Here is a 21,088-nt window from a genome sequence, read left to right as displayed (position 1 = left end):
GAGGAGACGACCAACCTCAGGAAAGTACCTTATTTATTACTAAAACATTCTCCATGGACATTTCATACCCTCCTCCTAACAAGTGATCAAATGCCTCCTACTTTAACATCACCTCACCTCTACTGATTTTCATCTTTTACCAAGTATATAAATAGGGAATATATAATAAAGCAAGATTTGAAACAAACCATTTTATCAAGTAAAATAGTCAAACTGTTTATAAAGATTGTATATTTCTATAATGAAAGAAGATTATACCATTTTTTAGATATAAAATGATAAAAATCTAAATTATTCTATGTCCTTTTAAATATATATAAGTATCCCTCATAAGAATACACATTTCACATGCAACAGTCCTCTTCATAGGTACCAAAGGTGCTTTGGTAAAAGTAGCTTTGCAAAAGACAGACCACAAAGGTACAAAATATCCCCAAAGACATTTCAAATACTTTAAAAAATCACCAGAGAAACAATTCAAAAACTACTCTCAAATTAAATTAGTACTATACAATATTTTACCTGCATCTGTAAGACTGCATCTGTTTGTAACAGAGTAGTTTTTGCTTGGGCGTCAAATACAAATGGATATGTGCAGATTGTAACAGGGATATCTGCCACCTAGAAATGAAAAATTAGCTTATTAGTACAAATTGGTTTGTAACTTACTTCATGTAGGTACTGTCATTTCTTGTGTAAAGCTGATCATATTCTTGGTTTATTCGCTTTTGTGTCATTCAGGAATTATAAATAAAATGTGGCTTATTTCTTTTTTTTTTTAATTTTTGAATTTTATTTATTTTTTTATACAGCAGCTTCTTATTAGTTATCCATTTTATACATATTAGTGTATACATGCCAATCCCAATCTCCCACTTCATCACACCACCGCCCCCCCCCCCCGCCCCGCCACTTTCCCCCCTTGGTGTCCATACGTCAAACGTGGCTTATCTCTGAATATAGAATTTTTACTGATAATTAGATGAGGCATTGGAATAACCCTAATTCCTAATTTTGGGAGAGAACTGTATACTTGAGAATCCATAAAATTGTAAATTACAGGCATCTTTTGCTTAACATATTTTTTTTAAAAATAAATTTATTTATTTATTTTTGGCTGTGTTGGGTCCTCGTTTCTGTGCGAGGGCTTTCTCTAGTTGCGGCAAGCGGGGGCCACTCTTCATCGCGGTGCGCGGTGCTTCTCACTATCGCAGCCCCTCTTGTTGCGGAGCACAGGCTCCAGACGCACAGGCTCAGTAGTTGTGGCTCACGGGCCTAGTGGCTCCGCGGCATGTGGGTTCTTCCCAGACCAGGGCTCGAACCCGTGTCCCCTGCATTGGCAGGTGGATTCTCAACCACTGCGCCACCAGGGAAGCCCCTGCTTAACATATTAACTCCAATTTTCAGTGAATTAGGCTGCAAATTTATTCTAAATGTGGGGCTCCTATGTTAAATACAGTACCCAGTTCTTTTACGTTAGGGCTACTCTAGCAAGTGAGGCCAATGGTAAGCAATCTACTTATTCATTCAACAGATATTTACTGCCAGGTCATTAGGGGGACAACACTATTATGAGCCCAACAATCTGTTCATTCATTTAACTTACAAAATAAGCACGATTAGTATTATTATTTTCTGTCAATCTTCAAAGTTGATCAATAATAATTGATCTATTATTACCATTATCAGACATTAGTCACCTTATCGACAATTATTTATCCTAGCAGGTAAAACATAGTGATTGATTGCTAAGTTTTTAACAGGGCAGAAAAATACAAAGAGAATTGCCAGTCACAGATCTTGCAGTTGGATGTTATACTACCATATACCCAACAAAGCAAAATTTTTGTGCCAGCCCTGACACAGAGCCCCTTCTTATTATAAGGCTTCCAGTGAAGACTTAATACACCATGAAACAATCCTCTTCTTTTTAAGTTCTTAGAAAGTTCTTTATATTGAGTCTGAATCTGCATTTCTATACATCACTTTGCTTTCTATTTCAGTCTTCATTCTGCCCCTGCAGGGAAGTTTATATGGTTTAGATACTTCGTGCTGCCATGCTCTCCCTAGGTTGTCTTTTTCCCACACTAAACATGCCCAGTTTTTCCAACCATCCTGAAAATAATATGGTTTCCAGCTCCACTCCATCCCAACCGCCTTCTTTTATTTTATTTATTTATTTATTAGGCTGCGCCGGGTCTTAGTTGCGGCATGTGGGATCTAGTTCCCTGACCAGGGATCGAACCTGGGCCCCCTGCATTGGGAGCATGGAGTCTTAACCACTGGACCACCACGGAAGTCCCCAATAGCCTTCTTTTAAATGTATTTCAATTTGTCTAAGCCTCTTTCAACTATGGTCATCAAAAACAATGAAATTAATTCAATAGTGCCCAATCAGTATAGAACACAAGACTATCAACTTGTTGTTCTCAACATGTAAGACAATATGCTGAGCTACATTAACCCTTAAGTAAGTTATCATTCTTGGCTATTTGTCATATGACAAGTTTACCCTCCACCCTGTATTTGTGTCACTAACTAGCTATTGATGATAGAAAGTCTTTTTACTATGCTGAAACTCTAAAAGACTGAGATGATTTCTAAAGTCCCCTTTGGCTCCAAAACTCTTTGATTTCATAATTTTATATGCTACTTCTATTTGAGGATGAGGAAGCAAACAATGTCAGGCCCATAGTTTAAAGCTACTTCTAAATGCTTCATTGGTTCAAGTGCTGTGAAAAAAGCAAAGCAAACAACAAAACCTAAAGTCTATAACAGAAGTATAATACAACATTCCCAGGTGTTAAAAAGGTGGCTCAGGATTGTTGATTATGTAAGCCAAAGTGCCAGAACTTTATATATTAAGATAGTACATTAAACAAAGTGAGGAAGATGATCATACTGAAAGTTTATTCAATTTTATGGCCATTTTGAGTGTCAATTATTAGTTTAAAAATTGAAGATCATTCTACTTCTCTAACATAAAACATTTTCTGCCTTCTGGGTAGGCAGTTGTGAAATTTTATAAGTTTGCTTTTTTGTATTCTGAGGACACCATAAATTTTATACTGGAAGGCTTTAGGAGGATAGGAACTATTTTAAGACAAACATTGTTAAAAGGCATCATATAGGTGTAATGCTAACTAAAACAGAGGGTCTAATTTTCTTCAGAAAATTCCTCTGAAATGTTATACAGGGCAAGTTCTATATACTCATTAAAATATATATGTATATATACATATATATGTTTTAAAGTCACAAAAAAGAGGAACTTTGGGGTCTTCAATCACTTAAGACAAAACAGAGTATACCTTACTCTGAACATGAGACTTTATTACACCAAACTTACCTCAGTTAATCCATGGTTGACATCCTAAGACAGCAGTGCAGAATGTAACAGTAATGAGGAAAGAGCAACGTTAGTGTCCAAATTTAACTATTTCTATTCAAAGCAGCATTTCATTTATTTTGCTACAGCAGAATACTGAATTAATGAAGTAGACCAAAATACATCTACAACAAAACTTACCCTTTCCACATATACCTGATATATCTATAAATGTAATAAGACCTTCGTTTCAGGTATCTTGTGATCATAAAATCATTGAGGCTTGAACATAATGAAATTTGGTTTCAGCAACTAAGTACACCATTTGCAGAATTTAGGTAGAACAGGGAAACTAATCCTAAGCCTAACTTGGTCTTGAAGAAATAATTTTATGGCCCAATCTCTCCACCTGGAAAATGGAGAAAATATCCCCCAGACTTTAAGACTTGGTTAATCTTGACAAAATATTTGAAAAGTGTTTAGTAGATTAAAATGCTATGTGGAAAGTGAGAAAATAAGCCATAACTGTTTTTATTCATCTGAAATAACCAGTGAAACACAAGTATCTCGTTCTTTAACACTGAATTAGCTAAAATAGAAAGTACAAGACAGGGCACAGGGGTTGGTAAGTAGAAAGAAGAAATGAAGAGAGAAAGAGGTATTTATGAAGGATATAATAATGAAAATTATAATGAAAGCTTACCACTGCATTGAACAGAAATGCACAACACTTTCTTGAAGAAAGATTTCACATATTCTCAGGGTATAGACTCAAATAAAGTGCTAGAATCTCCAAAAGTATGTTACTAAATTTGCAGAAGGCACCTCGTATAGTGAGAAATTAATCTTACCCAAAGAGAGGTCTGATTTTGCCCTCAGCTACTGGGAGATGATCCACAGGACTTTGGAATGTCATACCTGGACAGGAGTATCTTTGTTTGCCTGGAGGCTCTGGGACATGTGGTTATCAGTTCTGCCTCCAGAAGGTCTAGAAAGTAAAGGTCAGCCACATGGGCAGTATGTGATGGAGCCTCAATAAAAACTCTGGGCACCAAGGCTCCAGTGAGCTTCCTTGGTTGGCAATACCCTGAGAGTATTGACACAGATGGATGCTGGGAAAATAACTTGTCCATGACTCCTCAGGGAGAGGAAAACAGAAGCTCAGCCTTTGGTACCTTTCCCAGACTCTACCCTTATGCACTTTTCCCCTTGGCGTTTTAATCTGTACTCTTTCCCTATAATAAACTATAAACGTCAATATAACAGTTTCCAGTTAGTTCTGTGAAATCTTGTAGCAAATTACTGAACCTGAGAGTGGTTCTAGGAATCCTCTAACCTTGCAATTGGTATCAGAAGTGAAGGCAGTCTTGTGTGGACGATTCCCTCTAACTTTGTAATTGGCTAAATTCTTGCACGCCACAAGGGGTATCACTGGAAGTTTTAAGGTATTAGCAAACACTTAGGGTTTGTTCACTATATTGTGCTAAATAAAGCCAAAGCAGTGTAAGCACAAGTAAAATATGACTCTAACTTCCTGTTCTAAGAAAGGTAATTATTGATAATAGCTTCTTTCAAAAAATTCAGAGTACCAAGTTATCACTATATATGTGCCCCATTAGCAGTGTTAACAGAAGAATATATTTACAAGCTGTTCTGCAGAAAAAACCTTTTAGATTACACTCAGTTTAATTTAAAGCAATTTAACAGGAACAACTGAAATACTTTTATAGTATATCTTGTGGTATGCTTATTAAAGTGCTATTACAACTAAGAAGGTGTGAATAAGCAAAGAAACACCTTTCAATATTTTCTGACTACCTATGGCCAGCTTGAAAACTATATTTGATACCTGGTATCATGGAAGATGGATTTTATTCTTAATAATGAAACATTAATATATATGCACTTTTTTTATTGCTACATGTAAACAGATAAAGGTTCTAGGCATATCATTTAGCACTTGGAAGCCAATAAGATAGTCAGAATTTATAGTACAACTAAACCATATTAAAGCAGAACAAAAGTTTGATGGTAGAGACAGATGTGAGCTAGAAGGAATATGAAAAATAATGGGACATGTGGAAAACTTGGGAAAAGAGACTATTAGATATCAGGCAAAATGATTTACCTAGGGGAGAGGCATCAAAGGGAAAACCACATTAAGGTCATTATTAGAAATTTCAATTTAAGTGTTAAGGATCTAAGACAAAAGCTCAAACATTTAAAAAGAAAAAATGTAAATATGTAAAAAAGCAAGGATAAACTCCTCTGGGAAATATTAGAGTTGCAAGATAGTTGTTGTATTAGTTGCAAGTCTAAATGAACCAAAGTAGTATTTCCAAGGAAAATTTAGAAGGAAAAAATGTGGTGGGGGTGCAGACAGGATATTACAAAATACGTGAGGTCAATGAAAGGTCTATTGCTAAAAATTTACCACATCATTCAATGTGTGACCTACTAGTGGCTCCAAATCCACATACTCAAGCACTAACTGTTGGCTGTTTGTAGACTGGGGGCCCTGAAATTAGGTCAAGGCATGCCTAATTTTAGTTACCCAATGTCCTAGAAACTTGAGTAAGAAAGGCCTAAAGGAATGTTCAAAAGTCAGGGTCTCATGGTCCAAAGCAGACTTACACTAAGGCTGCTTTTAACATCAATGGTTAATGATAGTTCTAGTTAGTTATAGACAAAGAAGATGCAACTCCTTGGCATGTTTTAGTTTCAACAAATTACTTATGGCAAAACACTATCATTGCTGGCGTCATCATTATTTAAGGGTATAACATAGGATTATTCTGAGGAGGTATAAACAGAGGATACCGAAGTTACTGAAGTAATTCAAATAAATATGAAAGGTGTTGGTGACTAGGCAGAAAAAAAAAAAGTTACTTCTAAAACACGAAGAAAATGAAAAATAAACCAATATAACTTGGTAATTCAAGGCATAAGGAATCAGTCCAAGTGTCTGCAAAACATTAATGCCATTAAAAATGACAAGGGAACTTTAAAAAGCAAGTATGAACCTTCTGGGAAATATTACAGCTGCAAGGTTTATACTGCAAGTATTAAATGTATTGCAATATTAAAGAACACAAATGTATTTTAATTTCTTCATTTCATTAAATGAGGAAGAAACTCAAACCTAGAAAGTTAAGTACTGGCCTATCTTCCCAAAGCTGGTCTCCCTAGCTGTATGTCAGTCTATCTTCCTAGTCTGCTGATGAGCATGCCATGCTGTTAGCTCAGCACTGTCCGCAGTTAAGGTACAAAACCTTAATGCCACAGAAGAAACAGTAATGATTTACAAACACAACACAATTAATATTGAAATAAAATTTATGACTTAAAAAATATATAAAGTGTAATATCAAAGACTGTAAAAATGTCACCAATTTATCAAATATATTTATTAGTACTTACCTGTATCTGACATGTCTTACATAGGCATACACAGTTCTTGAAATAATAGAATATGCACTTTAAAAAATGCTTAACTTGACTTTTAATTATAAGAGGCACAGACTCAGCATAGACCTATCTACATTTTATTCTAAATTAATCAATTTTTACTAGATATATATCGATACGTATGTATAGTAACGAAAAGTATAAGAAAGGGAAGAAAAAAGAGCAAAGAGTTTAGTTGTAACCACTGAAGTTTTTTTTGTTTTTTTTGTTTTTGTTTTTGTTTGGCCGCACTGTGCAGCTTGTGGGATCCTAGTTACCCAACCAGGGATCAAACCTGGCCCTCGGCAGTGAAAGCATGGAGCCCTGACTATTGGACTGCTAGGGAATTCCCCACCAAAGTATTTTTATAAACAATTTTAGAGCAAAGTTAAAAGAGGTTAGCAAATAAACTTAGACTAGTACCTAGAAAGTGGAGGAAAACATCAAATAGCAGAAGATAAAAAGAGAGAGAACTCATGTGCTCTTTTATTTTGCCAAGAAATTATTGTAGAGGGAGAAAAACAGATAAAAAGCAAAAGGAATCCAACTGAAAAAATTTCATACCCTAATATCAGAGTCTGGAAAAACAAACAAAACACAGAAGCTTATATAGTAACCAGCAGGAGGAGGAGGATCAAGCAAAAACTTCATGGAAACATGAAAAGGGAAACAGATGAAAACAGGATGGGAAAATGGAAGAGGATGAGGTGAAAAGTTAGTCTCAGCTGTACAAGAGGATATTACAAGGAATGCAAAGAATTTCACAGAATTAGTTTTTAATGTTTAGAGACCAGGAAAGTATATACCTGTTGGGTTCTTTTTTTTATTTTGGTTTTTTCCTTCTAGTTCTATTGAGATATAAATGACATACAGCACTGTGTTAGTTTAAGGTGTATATTCCTGATGGATTCTTAAAATCCTTGACTGGGAAAGAAAGGAAATGGAGAAAGAAATCTCAACAGACTATGGCATAAAGAGAAATATAATAAAGGTAATATATAATAAAGGTAATATAATAAAGGTAAAATAATTTCCTTGCAGTGTTTAGAACAAGGTTAAGTTTTACATATATACGTGTATATATTTATATATAAAATATAAGTGTATATATATAAATACAATTTATAGACATATTTCTTATAATTCATAGTAATTATCTTCTATCAAGGAATATTTTAAACTTTCACATGAAGGAATGGAATTATTTCAAGATCATAACTCTTGTTCAATAATGCTATACATATGTACATTGTATACATAGATATAAGCACGTATAGATGTGTATATATGTCTATGTGCACATAAATACACATATACACATCTATATCATCACAAAACAGCATGTGAGTATCTTTAGGATAGACACTTTAAAACTTTACTAACTTTACTTACAGGGCCAACATGATGTTCAACCTAGTATTAAGACTAGTAATGCAAGCATGAACTCTATTAAATAGCCTCAGGAAGTCTTTAGTGTTATATGTAAATGTGAAAGTGATCTGAACTCTCTCAAAGAAAGAAGCACCTTCAGATGTCATAATATAAATTAATAAACTACTTAAGAGTTAGTCAAAGACCTTCAAAGTAAATTGTCAGCCTTCTATTTCCAGAAGACTAGAAGAACCCAAATCACGGGTTCTAGATTCTGATTTCTAAGATGTGACATTAAGTCCACTATGCACATTAAAGAACAAGTTTCCACTGCCACAACCACCTATTCAATACCAGCCTGTCTATAAATGGAGAGAAAGGAAAAAAATGTGGTTGAAAGAGTAGAGTAATAGAGGGCAATTTTCAAGGACAGCAACTTAGAAAGTCTAGAAATAAGAATGTGGTCCTCTACTGTCTCCCTCTTACCAGAAAACAGTAGCACTGAAAGAATTCCTAAGGAAATTCAATTTGATATCATCACAGATACATACCAAGAGGAGTTTGGATACAAGCCTGCCAAGCTTAAAAGCAAACATTCAAACCATAGCTTTTCCACGTAGCACAAGATTACTGCTAGCTTAAAAACCCTATTAGACTGGCATTTCTCTTAACTTGTTCAGAATACAAGTAGTTTATGACCTACATACCAGATAAAAATTCAGATGTCAAAGAACATCAGATCTAATTCACAGTGATCCAAGAGGATATAACTCTCCAGGAGAGAGTGAAATGCTAAGTGAAATAAGTCAGACAGAAAGACAAACACTATATGATATCACTTACATGTGTAATCTAAAAAATAATACAAATGAATCTATATACAAAACAGAACAGACTCACAGACACAGAAAACAAACTTACGGTTATCAAAGGGGAGCGGGGAGGAGGGACAAATTAGGAGTAGGGGATTACAGCTATGAACTACTATACATTAAAATAGATAAGCAACAAGGATTTACTGTATAGCACAAGGAATTATATTCAATAAAAAAACCAAAAAGAAAACGTTGAGGTGGGATATGAAGCTAGGTGCTCTTATGTCACACTCCTTCCTTATCATATTTAGATTGTGAGCTGAGATTCCTGATCAAGAGAACATAATCATCTTCCACATCAAATATTAACTTGATTATTAAATTTGTAGAGTTATAATTAATTTACCAATTTGTTATGCCTTAAGAATTCTTTTAAAAGCTATGTACCAGGAGTTTAGAACTAGTTCAGTGTTTGTATATATTTAAATAAGATAATCGTAAATAAGGTAAGTGAACACTAAGCTTCTTAAAGGAATTATTTTATTTTAAAAGGAGTCTATATAATCACTCCAGTCTCAAAAACACTGCTCAAAGACCTAGGGTATCTAGGTGGTGTATCAGGGTTTACATGCAAGTTTTTCGATAAAAAAAGTTCATTTTCTGAATCATCAGTTTTCCTCAATAGTAAATCATTTTAATCCCTTTTACATTGCAGTAAATATTTATTTATTTATTTATTTTTGAATTTTTTAATTTTTTTATACAGCAGGTTCTTATTAGTTATCCATTTTATACATATTAGAGTATATATGTCAATCCCAATCTCCTAATTCATCACACCACCACCCCCCTGCAGTAAATATTTATGAAGCCCCAAATTTGCATTCTCTCGAAGATAAAATATGAGACTTCACACAAGTCCTGCAGAGGGAAAATTAATAACCTCAAGAAATATGTTTTTTCTCCTGTCTTAGGGGTTCACTGGAGGAAGAGTTTGAAAAGCTTTATCTAGGTGAGAGCTTTAGTTTAAATAGGGAGGAAAAAAGGAAATATTTATTCAAAGCTTTCCAGAGGTCAAGTATTTTCTTTCTTAAAAAACTGTTGTCCCTTGACTCCAGCTAACCACCCTACTTTTTTCACTCCCTCCTCTTCAGCGCAGAGCTTCTTGAGAGTACTGCCTATGGCTTTTGTTCCCTATCCTCACCCCTAAATTTCTCTTAAGCATACTTACTCTAGACTGGTATTATCAAGGTTACCAATGACCTTCACATAATCAAATGCATTGATCAATTCTGTGGTTTTATCCTATTTCTCAGCAGCGTTCAATATGGTTTCTCCTTCACTTTTCAATTTTGGTTTCCACAACTCTCTCCTAGTTTTCCTCCTACCTCTCTTAATCTCCTTTGTTGATTTCTCTCCTTTCCTCATCTCATATCCATCAGCAATTCTTGGCCGTTTTACCTCCAAGAGGTACCCAAGGCCATTTCCATCTTCCATCTATACAACTACCAATCTTACTCAAACCCATCATTTTCTCTCCCCTCATCTACTCCATTCCCCTCACTCCATCTTCCACATAGCTGACAGAGTGGTTATTTCAGAATATAAATTACACTGTACAGTACTCACCCCTGCTTACCACCCTCCAACGGCTTACCATAACACTTCAGATAAAATCCATGTTCCCGATCCTAATTTACTAAACCTTCCATGATCTGGCACCTGCCCATTTCTCTGATCCTTTCCCAGAACCCTCCCCATTCCCATATTTTAGCCATACTGGCCTTTTTCTATTCTTCAAACATGTCAAGCTTGCTCTCACCTAAGGTCTTTTAGTAGATGTAATTTTCCCTGAAATTTTCTTTGCTCTGATCTTACATGGCTGCTTTTTGTCATTTAGATTACAGATCATACTTCATTAGACAAGACTTTTCTGATTACCCAATCGCAAGAAACCATCCTGTCTTTATTACCTTCTCTTATTTTAATTCTCTATATAGTGCATATTACAAGCTTGTTTTTGTTTTTGTTTTTGCTTTACTTGATTACTATCCATCTTGCCCACTAGATTATAAGTTTCATGAGAACAGGGCCTTATCCATCTGGTTAATCACTGTATTTCTTATACCTAAATATGTGCCTGTTACAAAGGAGAGTCTTAATAAGTATTTGTTGAATAAGCAAATGAGCAGACATAAATCTGTAGGATGTTTGTAAACCTGACTGAGCCTCCTAGTGATTCTGCAAGAAAAAATAAAATCAACAAATCTCTCCCAATCCAGATCCAAGTATCTAGGGAAGCAAAGATGTTCTAGAAGTGACCTGATTCCTATAGGTAAGAGCATCCTAAAAACAGCATGCACTAACTGCACTGCCATTCAAAAACTACTGTACTTTTTTTTTTAAATTTTATTTATTTTTATTTTTGGCTGTGTTGGGTCTTCGTTTCTGTGCTAGGGCTTTCTCTAGTTGCGGCAAGCGGGGGCCACTCTTCATCGCGGTGCGCGGGCCTCTCACTATCATGGCCTCTCTTGTTGCGGAGCACAGGCTCCAGACGCGCAGGCTCAGCAGTTGTGGCTCACGGGCCTAGTTGCTCCGCGGCATGTGGGATCTTCCCAGACCAGGGCTCGAACCCGTGTCCCCTGCATTGGCAGGCAGATTCTCAACCACTGCGCCACCAGGAAAGCCCTAAAAACTACTGTACTTTTAAGTGCCTACTAGACATATTTGAGATACTGTAAGAAGTGCTGGTGAATAAACTGACAGAGTGCCTATCCACAAGGAGCTTGCAGTTGGTACCTAGCAAGCAATGAAAGGCTATTCACCTTCCTAGAACTGCTACATGCATATTGCTTAAATTACCTGCTTCAGGGGTGGAAAAGTTGGCCTTAGGTATATTATAATGGTTAGCAAATAAGAGTACTAAACCTGTTTTATATCTAGCTGCTTACCCATTTCTATACTGAAATTTTGTGTGACTAAAGTTTTATAAGACTATGATATTAGTTTTATTTTTATTTTATTTTTATTTTTTTGGCCATGCGGCACGTGGGATCTTAGTTCCCTGACCAGGGATCGAACCCTCACCCCCTGCGGTGGAAGCGCAGAGTCTTAACCACTAGACTGCCAGGGAAGTCCCTATGCTATTATTTTAATTAAGTATCTAGTTATTAGAGACTTAGCCACATGGAAAGAAATATGTGGCACTTGTGGAGGTATGCCAAAAAACTGAAATCAAATTAAGCACATAAAAGGGGAAAAATAAAAACTAGAATCAACGGTACCACAGCTCACTTCTGGTAGTTCTGAGGCACCGATCTCACAATTTTAATACGTTCTTAGAGTTCAAGTATCAGAGACTCCAGTATCCTCAACATTAGAGAATTAAAGAGACAACCTCATGCAAAATAAATGAGACTTAGAAAAATAAGTCATATTTGCGTTTTTCTGTAGAAAAGTGTAATCTGTCTCTTTGGTTTGGCTTTGGTGTAAGAGCAGAATGCTTACTTATAAATACTGCATAATATATAGCTGCTCCTTTGCAATATGTTTTTATTTAAAAAATGAGCTCTGAATAAAAGCTCTGAAAAAGCTTTGTTGTTTCAAAAATACACAATTGTTCCTTTTGTATTAGAACAAATGATACATAAAAATGAAATCATAAAATGCAATAGGAAACATACCATTCCATAGGCCTGCTGTTGGACCCAGTTGATATAATCATTCCGTATGTCTATCAATTCTTGTACTTCATGTATATAAAATTTATCATATTGTATAATCTGTCCAGTTTTCTCATTTACCTACAAAAAACAAAAATGTAATTAACATTAAATTTAACCAGTACCTAAGAAAGAGACTGAAAAATGTTTAAATAGAAAAAGGTTTGAGATTTCTTAGTTATTTTCTCTTCCTATAAAAGAATAATTTACTGAGTGCCTACCATATGCAAAATGCTAGTTAAGTGCTATGGGAAACACAAAGATTTATAAGATGTGATATCTGTATTTAGTACCTCAAAATCCATTAAAAAAGATTTATGTAACCACCACACAATAGGAGATATGTACCATAAGTATATATAGTATACAAAGACTAGAAACTATAAAGTCTTCTGGTTGGGAATGGGACTTAAATAATAGTAAGAATAGCTAATGATTGTTAACCGTCACTCAATAGTGGCATCTGATTATAATAAACTAAGAGGATGACATTTGGGTAGGATGTGAAAAATGAAGACAGTGCAAATTACCATCCTAGAAATTACTTACTAATTACAAAAGGAAAAACAAGTCTTAACAGTGGAGACCACCACCTTAACTGAGTGATCAAACTAACCACTACCCATACTGGGACAATCAAATATTATGTTCCTGCTGGGACTTCCCTGGCAGTCCAGTGGTGAAGACTCCACGCTTCCACTGCAGGGGGCGCAGCTTCAATCCCTGGTCAGGGAACTAAGATCCCACGTGCCTCAAAGCACGGCCCAAAAAAAAAATTTTTTTTTCCTGCTGATATAATGCAACAGGAAGTACAGACATTATCTGTGAACCAAGAAAATGTCTAACCTGAATCTAGTCAAGTCCTTGATTTAAATTCCAGTTTATAGGAAATACAGGAAAAGAGGAACAAGTTAAATATTATTATAAGGAAACAGACAATTATCCTAACTGTAGGAACTTTACAAGAAGACTGGCCAGGACTCTCCAGAAAGTCAAGGTAATGAGATCGAAAGGTGGGGGTTATTCTAAATTAAAAGAAACTAGAGGAGTTCTAGTGCTGGATATGGCAGAGTACTTTGTATCAGACTAATCCTCCTGACAATAACAGTTATAATCTCTGGACAGTATATAAAAAAACCAACTATTTAAAAACACTGGAGATCAACCCAAAGCAGGCAGAAACAAGAAACACAATCTCTGAAAGAAGGAAAGCACATGTTGAGAACCACATTTTTTTTTTTAACTGGGAGTACTTCCAAAGTAGCATAAGGGGTAGGGGATGCAGCACATGCAGAAAGCAACAGTTTTATCAGACAGAGAAGTGTGAGATCGAAGCTGCCAACATGGCAGACAATGAGGAAGAAAAATCCCAGAAAGGAATCCTGAGGACAAAGCCCCAAAATCTGCATGTAAATCCCCCCATCTTTGGCTAACTCTTAAACCATGAAAGCACAAGTGAGATTTGGGGTGGGGGGACAGGGACGGACAACGCCCCAACAGAAAGCAGTGACAACGCCCCAACAGAAAGCAGCAACTGGGAGGCTACTCTTAAGAGTACATTTCAAGACAAGCATCTCCAGAGGGAAAAAAGGTACATTTCATAATGATAAAAATTAATTTATCAAGAAGTTATGACAATCCCAAATAACAGCACTTCAAAATACAAGAAGGGAAAATTGACAGAACCACCATCATCGTTAGAAGTTTTAACACCCCTCTCTTGGTAACTGATTTACAAAAAAAAAAAGAAGGGCAAAATCAGTAAGGAATATTTGAACATCAATTTCAACCAACTTGAACTCGCTGCCAGAAGAGAGGGAGGTGGGGGCAGGAGAGAAATAGGTGAAGGAGATAAAGAGGTACAAACTTTCAGTTATGAAATAAATGAGTCACAGGTATGAAAGTGTACAGTGTGGGAAATATAGTCAATAATTATGCAATATCTTTGTATGGTGACAGATGACAACTAGACTTACCATGGCAATCATTTTGAAATGTACAGAAATATCAAATTATGTTTTGTACCAGGAACTAATATAGTGTTGTAGGTCAACTGTACTTCAAAAACAAACTCATAGAAAAGGAGATCAGATTTGTGGTTACCGGAGGTGGGGGTCGGGGGAGGGGGAAGTGGATGAAGGGGGTCAAAAGGTACCAACTTCCAGTTATAAGATAAATAAATACTAGGGTTGTAATGTAAAACAACATAAATATAGTTAACACTTCTGTATGTTATATGTATGAAAGTTGTTAAGAGAGTAAATCCTAAGAGTTCTCATCACAAGGAAAAAAATTTTTTTCTATGTCTTTAATGTTGTATCTATATGAGATAATGGATGTTGAGTAAACTTATTGTGGTAATCATTTCATAATGTATGTAAGTCAAATCATTATTGCTGTACACCTTAAACTTATACAGAGCTATATGTCAGTTATATCTCAATAAAATGGAAAGAAAAAAATAGAACATTCCACCCAGTAATTGTACATGGAATGTTCACTAACATATATCATAACCCAGACCATATAACAAGCATTAATAAATATCTTTAAAAGAATCCAACGTATACAAAGTATGTTCCTTTGACCACAACAGAAATAAACTAAAAGTCAACAACAAAAATATATTTGGAAAATCCTAGAAAACTGGCAATTAAAACACTTCTAAATTACCCCAAACTTTCCTTGTATCCATCAGAGAGCTAAAGTCACAAGATAACCAAGTAGCCTGAAGTCCAAGGATGGACAGATACTTCCAAAGAAATGGGTCACCATGGCAGAGCAAGAGGAAGTTTAGCACTGTCATACAAGCAGCGAAGAAGAAATCAGCTAAAATTCTAAGAAACTGCTTAAGGCTGAGTATGGGATAACTTGAGAGGATAAAACCCCCGGGAGCCTCAGACAGTTTGCACTTACTCATAGACTCTTGCCACAGACCTCTACTGGGTGCCCAGGAGGATGAGTGGAAACAGGGCAGGAGATCAAGAGACTCTCTCAGTGCTGCAAGGCATTGGCTGCCTCTGTGAGAAAGAAACAAGACCTGCCACCCTGTCCAGATCCTTCTCTCATCACATAGAGAAAGCAAAAACTTTAAGCCATTGAGGAAGGGGAAGCAAATTCTATGCCATGTTGCTGGAGGAGGGTTAAAATCCTCAATCCCTGGGAAGAAGGGAGACAAGAACTGTCCTGAGCCCAGAATCTGGTATCAGTAGCGCTAGAGGCTCTCTACTGCTGGGGGTGGGAGCAGAAACTCTGAGAAAATCCCATCCCCGAGACCCTGGTACACACCCAGCTATCTACCTAAGACCAACACTATACCACAATAACAAAGAACCTTTTCTGTCCCTTCTCTTCTACCAATCTTGAAAGCACTAAGTAACAAGCAACACCAGCTCACCACTGAGGAGGGGCAAAAGTGGGGAGAGAAACCCCTCTTTAGAGCAGGCATGCAGAGTGAAGCACAAACACTGAGAAGAAATCTTTGACATTTCACCTTCACCTTAAGCATCAGACAATATTAGAGGAATCTGAGGTCTCCGGTGCAATGAAGTTAACTATAGCAAACTACAAACTCAATTCCAGTTCAACTGCAGATTAGATTGGCTTAAATCCCTACACTAACAACCACATAAGAGGTATACACATACAGGATTTAAATCTAATTACTTCAGCGCCTACTATTTTAGATAACCAAAAATTGTGAGACATATCAAAAAGCAAATAAGTAAATAAAACAAAGACCACAAAAAAAAGTCTAGAGACAAAGTAATCAACAGAGCCAGACTCAGAGATGACTTAATGAAAATAAAAACACAACACATCAAAATTTGTGGAATTCTGGTAAAGCAGAGCATAGAAGGAAATTTATAGCATTAAATGATGCTAGAATAAATGGTCTAAAATCAATGATCTAATAAGCCTCGGCTCAGGAATTCCCTGGTGGTCTAGTGGTTAGGACTCAGCACTTTCACTGCCATGGCCTGGGGTTCAATCCCGCACGCTGCATGGCACAGCACCCCCCACCCCCGAAAAAAGCCTCAGCTTTAAGAACCTAGAAAATGATGATCAAATTAAGGACAAATCAAGTAGAGTAAAGGAAAGATATGAAACAGAAAACATAAATTACACTCTATTTTTTAAATTTAATATTAAATTTTTAAATTTCCCAAAAGAAAACTCCAGGCCAAGATAGCTTCACTGGTGAATTCTCTCAAACATTTAAGGAAGAAATAATACCAATCTTTTTTTTTTTTCCCCAAGAGGTGACATATCTAAGTGGTTTTGTTTGTTTGTTTGAAATTATATATTTATTTATTTATTTATTTTGGCTGCGTTGGGTCTTCGTTGCTGTGCGCAGGCTTTTCTCTATTTGCGGCGAGTAGGGGCTACTCTTCGTTGCAGTGCACGGGCTTCTCATTGCAGTGGCTTCTCCCACTGCAGAGCACGGGCTCTAGGCGCACGGGCTTCAGTTAGTTGTGGCACATAGGCTCAGTAGTTGTGGCTCGCAGGCTCTAGAGCACAGGCTCAGTAGTTGTGGCTCGCAGGCTCTAGAGCGCAGGCTCAGTAGTTGTGGTGCATGGGCCCAGCTGCTCTGCAGGCATGTGGGATCTTCCCAGACCAGGGCTTGAACCCGTGTCGCCTACACTGGCAGGAGTATTCTTAACCACTGTGCCACCAAGGAAGTCCCAATAATACCAATCTTAAACTCAGAAAACAGAGAAAGATAGATCATTTCTTAACTCACTTTATGAATTAGGATAACCCTGATACTAAAAAGCTGTTGAGAAACAAAACTGACCAGATCAACATCCCTCATGAACACAGACATAAAACCCTTAACAAAATATGAGCAAATTAAATCCAACAATATATAGAAAATAATATAAAATGTCCAAGTGGAGTTTATCCCAGGAATGCAAGACTGGTTTAACATTCAAATATAAATGAATTTCACTAAATTTCAGAAAAAAAGCAAAATAAATAAATAAAATTGTTCATCTCAATAGATGCAGAAAAAAGTATCTAACAAAATTCAACATCCCTTCATAATAAACACACTCAGCAAACCTGGAATAGAAGGGAACTTCTTCAACAGATAAAGCCCACCTTAAAACAAAACAAAACAAAAACACAACTCTACAGCTAACATCATACTTATGGGTAAAATATTAAATGCAAACAGATAAACAGATAAAGCCCACCTTAAAACAAAACAAAACAAAAACACAACTCTACAGCTAACATCATACTTATGGGTAAAATATTAAATGCTTTCTTTCTAAGATGAAGAATTAGGCAAGAATGTCCACTGTAACCATTTATATTCAACACTGTACTGGGAAGTCTTAGCCAATAAAATAAGGCAAGAAAATAACATGACTGTGTACATAAAAAATCCAAATGAATCTATAAGAGAAATATTAAATTAATTTATCAAGGTCATAGAGTACAAGGTGAAAACTCAACTAAATTCCACCACACTAACAATAAAAACTCAACTAAATTTCTCCATACTAGCAACAATCAGAAAATAAAAAATTTTAATTATCATTTACAATAGCATCAAAAACATAAGAGTTGAGCAGCTGTAACAGAAACCATGCAGCTCACAAAGTATAAAATATTACTATCTAGCCCTTTACAGAAAAAGCCTTCAGATCCTTGCCCTACAGCCAAACTCTTTCTACCAAAAAAGAAAACATACCAATTACACACAAAAACTCATTGGCTTTTCCCTCTCCAATATTTATGTTTATAAATATATACATTAACTTTTATACTACATTGGACACTTAAAAAATTTAGTGACTCTTGGGACTTCCCTGGTGGCGCAGTGGTTAAGAATATGCCTGCCAATGCAGGGGACACAGGTTCAAGCCCTGGTCGGGAAAGATCCCACATGCCGCGGAGCAACTAAGCCCGTGAGCCACAACTACTGAGATTGAGCGTCACAACTACTGAGCCCACATGACACAACTACTGAAGCCCATGTGCCTAGAGCCCATGCTCCCAACAAGAGAAGCCACTGCAATGAGAAGCCCACACACCACAATGAATAGTAGCCCCCACTCGCTACAACTAGAGAAAGTCTGCATGCAGCAACAAAGACTCAATGCAGCCATAAACAAACAAACAAACAAATAAATACATTTATTTAAAAAAATTTTAGTGACTCTTGTTGAAAATGATTCATGTGCCACTGACCTCTGATATATACTTTTCTTTATCTGGAATATTTTTTATTTTTAAAGGTAAATTTTCTTTCACCAATAGCAACCAGTGTTGCAGTTTTTACATCCTGCAGATATGACATATGTTTTTGAAAAGAAATGCTATGTTAGAATAAAAACTAACAATTTAGAAATCAGGTTTGGTTCAGGAACAAACATATTTCAGTCAAGCTTAAGACTTGGTGGGAAATGATGGCTGATAGTTAATTCAGACACAGTGATTTAATAACGAAAGATAAAATCAGTTAATACTGCTTTAAAAATAGGGAAATTAGGCACTGAACAGAAGACTGATCCAAAAGACGTGGATATAGATTTACATATAAAATCAACAGTTTTAAAAAAATATATAAAAATACATTTGTATGGTAGGTAAGATTGACAAGACATTATTTTCTTCAGGAAGTCTTCTTTAATTCTTCCGAGTTATGTGCCCTCCTATGTGTTTTCATAGCACCCTTCATTTTCCTTAATCTAGCAGTTACCATGCTGTATCATAAATGCTTACTTACTTGTATTAGACAACTGTTCTACATTTATAATCTTTTTTTTTTAAAGCATTTTTATAAACATTTATTTATTTGGCTGCACCAGGTCTTAGTTGCGGCACTCAGGATCTCGTTGCGGCATATGGGATCTTTTTTTTTTTTTTTTTCAAAGAGAAAGTCTTTTTTTTTTTTTTTAATTTTTATTTATTTATTTATGGCTGTGGTGGGTCTTCGTTTCTGTGCGAGGGTTTTCTCTAGTTGTGGCAAGTGGGGGCCACTCTTCATCACGGTGCGCGGGCCTCTCATTATCGCGGCCTCCCTTGTTGCGGAGCACAGGCTCCAGACGCGCAGGCTCAGTAATTGTGGCTCACGGGCCTAGTTGCTCCGCGGCATGTGGGATCTTCCCAGACCAGGGCTCAAACCCATGTCCCCTGCATTGGCAGGCAGATTCTCAACCACTGCGCCACCAGGGAAGCCCACACGGGATCTTTAGTTGCAGCATGTGGGATCTAGTTCCCTGACCAGGGATCGAATTCAGGCCCCTGCACTGGGAGCGTGGAGTCTTAGCCACTGGACCACCAGGGAAGTCCCTACATTTATAATCTTAACAAGGGCAGAAATCACATCTTTTCCTTGTCACTGCATCACTACTGTTTAGTACCATGGTAAGCACATAATAGGCACTCAGTAAATATTTGTAAAATCAATAAAAAAGAAATCACATGGTAGAAGTTCAAAACAACCTATACAATCAGTGTTACTGCCCAAAATGTACAAAATAAAATCTATGTACGTTTGATCATAACATTTCGCATTTTAATTACAGTTTAGTATTCTGATTTATAAACGTTGAGTTCAGAGGTGGTATATGGTAAGTATACATATGTCTTATTTGTTTGGGTTTATTTAAGGGTTCCTTGCAAAAAAAAAAAGGGGAGGTTGAAAATCACTGACTTAGAAGATTAGCATGATATGTAGCACTTAGGCTAGTCAGACAAAGTAAGTCTTTTCTTTTGTCATATTAGTATCTCTATAATGTACTGTGTGAAAACTCAGAAACTACTAAATAACACAATTACTTGCCAGCAAACTCATTTGCGTGGTAATACATCCCTTCCTGACAGCAGGTACCAAAATTATCTTTCTTGTGATGCCATTTGGAGCACTGGGAATAATTTCTAACTCAAAGCTTTCCAAAGGACATGACATAAGGGAGAAACAAGTCATTCATATATCCTGAAATGATCAGGAAATAGAGAGTCCAGTCCAGTTCTACAGTTCCTAATCCTGCTCCAGGATTAGGTCAAGAAGGAAATTGTGTGAGAAACTTTTCCTAATTCTTAACCATGGAGCAGAGAGAAGAAATATATACAGTTGTCAGACACAAGGTGTCTTCAAAAACACAAATCTCTGATTAGCAATTTAGGTTCCACTAAAGATGAAAATGAATCATCTCTGATAGTGAATAACAACAGTTATCTATGACAGATTAGGATCAAGTAAAGTTTTCTCCAATGTAAGAGGTAAAAGAAAGATAAATGATTGTCCTAAGGACTCCCAGTAAGAGATGCTTATGAAACTGATACGATTATTACCCTGCTTTTGAGTATTTAACAACTTCAAACAGGAACATTATTACCCTGCTTTTGAGTATGTAACAACTTCAAACAGGAACTCAGTTTCCTCA

At 36.3% G+C, this 21,088-nt stretch overlaps 1 protein-coding gene across 6 annotated transcripts in view; it reads right to left on the bottom strand.

Annotated features, from left to right (window-relative positions):
• HERC4 (HECT and RLD domain containing E3 ubiquitin protein ligase 4) overlaps nt 1-21,088 on the bottom strand; it is a 131,147-nt gene that overhangs the window by 24,966 nt on the left and 85,093 nt on the right. For 4 of the 6 annotated variants that reach the window (XM_059899275.1, XM_059899273.1, XM_059899274.1 and 1 more), the window contains exons 15-17: nt 12,645-12,764; nt 3,350-3,373; nt 523-621 (exon numbers count right to left, since the gene is read on the bottom strand). In XM_059899275.1, the coding sequence (XP_059755258.1) occupies nt 523-621; nt 3,350-3,373; nt 12,645-12,764 (243 nt within the window). Of the gene's footprint in view, nt 1-522; nt 622-3,349; nt 3,374-12,644; nt 12,765-21,088 lie in introns of those variants that run through there. The other 2 variants (XM_059899276.1, XR_009497885.1) reach the window with 2 other exon arrangements.

The sequence above is a fragment of the Balaenoptera ricei genome, chromosome 16 (genome assembly GCF_028023285.1).
Source record: "Balaenoptera ricei isolate mBalRic1 chromosome 16, mBalRic1.hap2, whole genome shotgun sequence".
NCBI lineage: Eukaryota > Metazoa > Chordata > Mammalia > Artiodactyla > Balaenopteridae > Balaenoptera > Balaenoptera ricei.
The sequence above is the reverse complement of the archived record's forward strand: the minus strand, read 5'-3'. Positions and strand labels throughout refer to the sequence as shown.